General features: G+C 53.8%; 1 protein-coding gene across 1 annotated transcript; it reads right to left on the bottom strand.

Annotated features, from left to right (window-relative positions):
* On the bottom strand, positions 1–4374 carry MRPL38 (mitochondrial ribosomal protein L38). Its single transcript, XM_006869566.1, has 9 exons — positions 4311–4374; positions 4010–4189; positions 2447–2581; positions 1946–2154; positions 1358–1430; positions 1191–1236; positions 570–728; positions 259–395; positions 1–137 (listed from the first exon to the last, which is right to left on the bottom strand). The coding sequence occupies exons 1-9, from the start codon at positions 4372–4374 to the stop codon at positions 1–3; spliced, it is 1140 nt and encodes a 379-aa protein (XP_006869628.1).
* Between the last annotated feature and the right edge of the window lie 2873 nt (positions 4375–7247).

The raw sequence follows: 7247 nt of genomic DNA, 5'->3' as shown, positions 1-7247 counted from the left end.
TCAGTAGATGCCATAGCTGGGTTCGTGACTGTCCCTGTACCGGTCCAGGTAACGCAGGGGCTGCCGGTGGGGGAACCGCTTCTGCTTGGGGTGGTAAGGGGGTGGCCGCACAAACTCAAACACTGGCTCCCGCATGTCTGCCAAAGACAGTTAGTAGTCAGCGGGCCAGGTGAGGCCCTGGCGGTGTCTGAGTACCACCAACCCCTCCTGTGGCCCTCTCACACAGGAGACACCCCTGACAGGTCGCAGCTGCCTTACTGAGGAGCTGGTGGAAGACTTGGGTAACAGAGTCATCCCAGCGGCACTGGAAGAAGGCCAGGCCTGCCGGAGTCATGGTCTCTTGATGTTTCTTGTAGAAATCAAAGGTGTGAAAGGTCCGCTGAGCCAGCTGGTAGCTGTAGGAAGAAGACTTCATCTGGGAGAGGGGCCCTAGAGCCCTGAACCGCCACCCACCCATGCCCCTTAGGGTCTAGTCAGTCCCCAGGCCAAAGTCAAGAAACAGGAGGGCTGAGCCTGACCAACATTCTTAGGGAGCTGGCCGAGGCCTGAGGATGTGGGGTGTGGATTACCAAGGTGACGGGCGGGCGTCCTCAGAGAAGTCAATGGGCTTGTCCTGCTTAAAGAGCAGGAAGACAAAGCGATGGAAGCCGGAGCCTCGGGCAGGGAAGGGTGGCAGGTAGGGACACATCTCCTGCCCTCTAGCCACCTGGTTGCCGGGGATATTGGTCCTGGTGGGAGGGAAGATGTGGGAATGGTCATTCAAGGGAACAGCTGGAATGACCCCTGTACCCGCCCCAGGAGAACCAGGAGCACAAGCCCATCAATGACCTCAGCCTATCCAAAGGACTAAAAGCAGCCCATCTGCCACTGGCCCCGATTTTGCCCAGAGCTCCATGGCCGGGGCCACTGCCTGCTCTCTACTCGCTGGCCTGGCACTCAGCCAGGGGTGAGAGAAAAGAGGCGGCCAATCTGAGAGAGCAGGTCACAGCTGATGAGGACAGCAGTGTGCCCTTCCCCACGTGATCCTCACCACTAACCTCAGGGTGGGTAAGCCACCACCCTAGTTTTACAGATGAGGCAATGGGCTCACAGAGATCAAGAAGCAAATCCAAACCCACAGGGTTGACCCGTGGTGGGGCCAAGGCGGAGACTCAGGTCCCGTGCTCTTCCCCCCACCTCCGGGTACTCACAGCATCCAGTGGACATACTCGGCGTCTGGCTTCAGCAGGTGGCCGTCTGCACATAAACACAACCACTGAGTGTGAGGCTGCCGCCCGCTCCGCTGCCAGGAGCTGGGGATACAGCTTCCCAGCAGTCCCTCCTCTGTGGCCCACAGCCCAGGAGCCCAGACACCTACCCAAGTTGGTGAGCAGCAGTGTCCACAGGGAGCCCTCGTCTGCCTCGTATGTTACTTCTGGGGCCTGGGCAGCCTGGTGGGGGGAGAACAAGAGAGCCATCACCCCCACCAAAGACAGACAAGCTCAAGGGGGTCTTGAAGGAGGGAGAGCCCACTCTACTCCAAGAGCTCTTGGCTATCCTTCAGTCAAAAGGGTAGAGCCACCCATGGGAGGGCCCTTAGGACAGCAGCCAATCACAGGCATGCGCGAAGATGCCGCCTCTTTTCCTTCCATTTTTTTTCTTTGAAACGATCACAGTATTGTTTGTTGGTGATACTGTTCGGTACCAGAGAGTCGGTTCCACTGTGGGACAGAGTAGAACTGCCCCACAGGGTTTTTCCAGCAGAAATCTTTTGGAAGCAGATTGCCAGGTCTTTCTTCTGCAGTGCCCCTGAGTGGTCAAAACGCTAACTTTTCAATTAGCAGCTGAGTGCTTAACTGCTGTGCCACCAGGGCTCCATATGGGATTGTTTCCTGACAACTGAAAATCCCAGTTCAGCCAGACTATGGGCATGTGCAGGCACACACAGGGCCAGGGGAGGAGTTACCTCAGTGGGCGTGACCTCGTTCCCATGGTACACGGGCACCAGGTCCTCCTCACTCACAGCATAGGCCACATGCAGGGGCACTCGGGGCACGAAGGTGGCACCGCGGAACAGGTCTCGGTAGAGACCATAGTACTCGGCCAGGCGTTGCTTGTGGTGGGGGCCACACGTCTTCTCCCAATCGGCCTGCACCGCCTCCAGCGGGATCTGCACTGGGAAGGAGGATACTGGCTGGGGTGCAGTGTGTTTGTGGGGGTAGTGTGGGAATGGGGTGCAGTGTGGGGGTGGGGGTAGAGGATGAGTGTGGATAGTTTGGGAGTAGAGTACAGTGTTGGGAGGGGCAGTGTGGGGTGGGTAGTGTGAGAATGCAGCGTTGGAAAGTGCAGCGTGGGGGTGGGGGTAGAACAAGGCCGAGAAACAGCACGAGGGTTCAGTGTGGGGGTGATGATGTAGTGTAAAGGGTTAGAAGTGGGGAGACGGCCTGCCCTGCTTCAGGAGGCTTACCTGTGCGGAGTCGGGCAGCCCGCTCTGCCTCCGCATTGGCCCGCAGCTCCCGGAGTATCTTTTTCCGCTCCAGCAACTGCTGGGCCCGGCAAACCTTGGGCGGAGGCAGTCCAATGTCAATCTTGTCTCTGGGATCTGTTGGGTGAGCGGGGTCAGGCTGACGTGGTACAGACACCTGCTCCTGCCTGGTCCTCTCATTCCCCAAAGCTGTGTTGGGCAAGCTTGGTCTTTAACCCACAAAATTAAAACACTCTGTGTAACCTGCTTCAGACTCCACAGAGCCCAGCTGCAGAACAAGCTGGATACAACCTGAGATCGCATTTTCTGATCCCTAAATCAGGTGGTGCTGGAGGATAAGCACCGGACTATTAATTGCAAGGTTGGCAGTTCAAACCTACCAGCTGCTATGCAAGAGAAAGATGAGGCTGTCTACTCTCATAGATTTGCGGCCTTGGAAACACTTTACAGGATCTCTGTAAGCTGGAATCATCTCAGCTGCAGTGGATTTCATTTGCTTTGCTTTTGGTAAACCACGTCATAAGGAGTCCCTGAGTGGTGTAACAGTTAACTCTCTTGGCTCCTAATTGAAAGTTCAAGTTCATCCAGAGGTGCCTTGGAAGAAAGGCCTGGTGATCTACGTCCTAAAATTCTGCCACTGGAAATCCTACAAACACAGTTCTAGTCTGACACACACAAGGGGATCACTAGGCGTTGGAATCCACTCAACGGGCAATCCGACTCACACCATCTCTTAGGGTTCCCTTGTTGTTGTTTGCCATCGAGTCGGTTCCGACCCATAGCGACCCTGTACAGGGTTTCCGAGGGTGTAAATCCTTACGGGAGTAGAAAGTCTCATCTTTCTCCCGCGGAGCGGCTGGTAGTTTCGAACCGCTGACCTTAAGGTTCGCAGCCCGATTCGTAACCACTACGCTACCAGAGCTCCTTGGGTGGTGGGAAATTACAGCACATAGTCATCCCAATTACACTCACAACTGACCTGCGTCCCGGGGTGGGGGGTGGGGGTGAATTAATGGCTGAGGTTAGAAGGATTTTAGAGAAGAATTTCTCCCCCTTTAAACTGCAAAGCACACACATCACCTGGGATATGTGCTGAAATGCAGATTCTGGGCCAGCATGTTGGGTAGGACCTGAAATTGCATTTCAAACAGCATCCTAGATGATACACATTCCACAGCAAGGCCCTAGAAAGCTCTTAACCCAAAGCTTCGACCTGTGCACCTCACACAATAGGAAGTAATACGCATTTGCGCCGTATCAGGGACGGGGTTAGTTTGAAGATTCCAATAGAATTCTTGGTGATGGAAACACAGTTTTACACTTGGGGAAACAGAGCTCTGGGAAGTCCCCCCTAAGAGGCCCCCGTGGGCTGCGTGGTCGGGCGTGGGACAGCAATGAACCAGCGACAAGGGGCTGTTCAGATGGAGAGCGTGAAGATGTCTGATGGCACGAAACCATCAACAGTGTCCACAGGGCCGGCAAAGGTCGCTCCGTGCCCGCGGAGGGTGTCAGCGCCCCAGGCCCCCTGCTCCCGACGTCCCGCACCTGACTTCTCCTCGAAGTATTCCCGGTAGGTTCGCCACCAGTGTGGGGTCCGTGCCTCCCGCTCCGCTAGGCGCCGGTAGCGCTCGAAGCTCCGGTACTTCTCCAGCCGCTCCAAGTTGCTCACATCGATGTGTTCGTTGGGCATCGGCCCCAGCCGGGCGGCCCGGCGGCTGCAGGCAGCTGCGAGTAGACAGCAGGTCGTCAAGGCGACCTGGCCCTTCGGGAGCCGCGGCGGCGCTGGCTCGGGCCCAGCGGTTGGGCTAGAAAGTCTTCCCGGCGCCCCTGCCCTTAGGTCACTAACCTGAAGTGCTGAAGGTCCGCCATCTACAGCCATACAGTGCAGGTCGCCACCAGGGAGCCGCCATCTTCGCCCAGGTCGGCGCCGCAGCCGCCGCTCCTAGGACCCGGACAGAGGTGGCCGCACAGCGCCTGAGCGCGCCACGGAAAGCCCCGCCCCTTAGCCTTGGCCCCGCCCACCTCGCGGTTCCGCGCGTCGCGGATCTCTAAGTCACGCTCTCGCTCAGGCCCCTGACTCCTCCCTTTCCCGGAGGCCAGAGCACTTTCCGTCGGGACAGTAGAAGGTGCCGTGCTCCGGAAGTGCCTGGACGGCTGGGCGGGACTGTGAGCGGCCGGGGTCCATGCCCGCTGCCACCACCAGGGGGCGGCACAGCCTGCGGGCTGTCAGCCGCCGGTCCACGGTCCGCGACCGCGAATCCACTAGCTCTGAACGCGGCACCGCCTGTTTCCATTGATGCAGCATCTTGGGAGAGGAGACAGTGACGAGCTCGGATCCTGAAGACTGATTGCCTGGGTTCAGATTTCAGAATGACTTTCCCATTGCCCTTACTGCTTCTTCTGCACACACACACAAACTGGGTAGTGGTGCTTACCACATAGGCTAAAGCGTTTGTGTAAAGTTATTCTCCTAGCTTTTCCAATTATTACCCACACAGCAATAAAAATGACCTGGGTAGCTAAACCACAAATGGAATCGTGTCCGTGTCCAAACCCTCTTGCAGGACTCAAATGCTGCTCTTGGGATTCATTTTGATGGGAAAACCTGGTACCTCTGACAATTTGGCTCCTTTGACCTGGAACTTGAGCTTCAACTACACTGAACCTCCATCTACTTTGGCACACTTGCTCCTTCTGGCCACAGGGCCTTTGCACATACTGTCATTCCTGTGGCCTGGGTACCTCCTGGTACCCACTGGAATGGACCTTCTAGGATGCCCCAGGCCTTGTTTTCAGGTCAGCTGCTCTGGCACCAGCAGAGGCTTGGATGCTTACATCATTGATAAGACAGAATGAGGGGGTCTCTCCATCCAGCAAAAAGTGGCCATTTGGTTTGTGTAAATGACAGCCACACAGCTAACTTTCTCACCCTCACTTTGAATTCACCCAACAGCAAACACCTACTATGCCACAGACAAGGCATGTTGAGGGGGAAGTAAAGGTAAGACTTAGTTCTGCCTATAAGGAGTCACACTCATTTGTGACATTCCCGAGTGTAGAACCCAAGGCTGTTGGTAGTCCCAGGCTTTGAGAGCTTCATTCTCGTCTTATTGTTTTAAGTTGTGCCTTCCTTTGCCTTTAGTTTTGGAATTCTTTATCTACTTGTCTACAAACTGCCACCCTTCAGCCCAGCCCCAAATCATGCCAACCTACTCAAGAAACGAAGTTCCCCTAGCCCTCCAGAGTCCCAGACTCAGACACTGGTCAACCAAGTGCTGATATTCTCCCCCCCCTCCCCTCCCCTAAGGTCTTAAGTTTTGAGAACTTACCCTCCTAGAACCCCTTAAGCTGGGGCTTGCTTAGAATTGTTTGGAAGGCCTTGCACAGGTTCCCATGGCTCACCTTTAAACAAAGAGCTCTTGAAATGAAGTAATGCCCCCCACAGTCTTAGTGTTTCTCCACCCAAACAAAATCCCACTGCCATGGAGTCTTCAGACTTACAGCAACCTTCTAAAACAGCAGAGCTATTCCGTAGGGTTTCTGAGATTATAAATCTTTGGAGGAGCAGAAAGTCTTATTGTTCTTCCACAAAGTGGCTGATGGGTTCAAACTACCGGCTCAACACTTAACCCACTGTGTCACCAGGGTTCCTGATTTAATTAAGCATCAGCGCTGTGACCTTGCGTTGTTTACAATTTGGGGGAATTTACAGTGTTTACAGTGGTGTTGCTGGCTGGTTTTCTCTCAGGGCTACAGTGAACACATCTAAGAGGCACAAGCACTGATGAAAAACGAAAACAAGCCTGTTGTCGATGAGCCAACTCTGACTCAGCAGCGACCTTGTAGGACAGGCCAGAATGGCTCCATGGTGCTTCTTAGGGGGTCATCTTTAAGGAAGCTGACTGCCTTGGAGAGGCTGAGGGGTTCAAACTGCTGACAGTCAGTTCCTCGTAGTGCTTAATGCACTGCACCAACATGGCATCTTATAAACTGAGTCACGGTGAATTATAATTCAGTCATTAACATAGTTGTTGTTAAGTGCTGTTAAGTGGATTCCGATCCATAGCGACTCTAGTGTATAATAAAATGCTGCTGGTAATTTGTACTAAGAATGTCACGATTGCTGTCACCATTTGTCTTCAAGTCCCCATCTGGGCCCAGCCTCACCAGATAGTGAACAGTATGCTGTTGTTGTGAAGTGTTGAGTCAGTTCCGACTCAGAGTGACCCTATTACAGGGTTTCCAGGAGTGGCTGGGGGTTGAAACCACTGGCCTTGTGGTTCAAACTGACCTCTTAGCCCAGGAGTTTTCTTCTTATTGTTGTTGTTGTTATGTGCCATGGAGTCGGTTCTGACTCATAGCGACCCTGCACAGGGTTTCCGAGGCTGTAAATCTTTACAGGAGCAGAAAGCCTCACTTTTCTCCTGCGGAACAGCTGGTAGTTCCGAACTGCTGACCTTGCGGTTCGCAGCCCAATTCATAACCACTAGGCTACCAGAGCGTGACAAAAATCAAAATAGTATGGTATTGATATGAATAGACAAGCCAACAGAAAAAGAAAAAAAAATTAGAAATTAAAGTTATTTAAAAAAAAAATTAGAAATTAAGCAATGGGAATGGGTCCAAAACAAAGCTGGAAGTATTCAGTAAATCAGACAAGAACCCCTCCACGTGCTGGCTTCCTATTGGCTGGAATGGGACAATTTACTGCTTGGGAAGTCATGGTGATTTTACCGGTTGGTCTGTCCCTGGGTCTGCAGGGGATCATTGTCACTCCTCTTTA

Source organism: Chrysochloris asiatica, unplaced genomic scaffold (genome assembly GCF_000296735.1).
Source record: "Chrysochloris asiatica unplaced genomic scaffold, ChrAsi1.0 scaffold00132, whole genome shotgun sequence".
Lineage (NCBI taxonomy): Eukaryota > Metazoa > Chordata > Mammalia > Afrosoricida > Chrysochloridae > Chrysochloris > Chrysochloris asiatica.
This window is presented reverse-complemented; position numbering and strand designations above follow the sequence as displayed.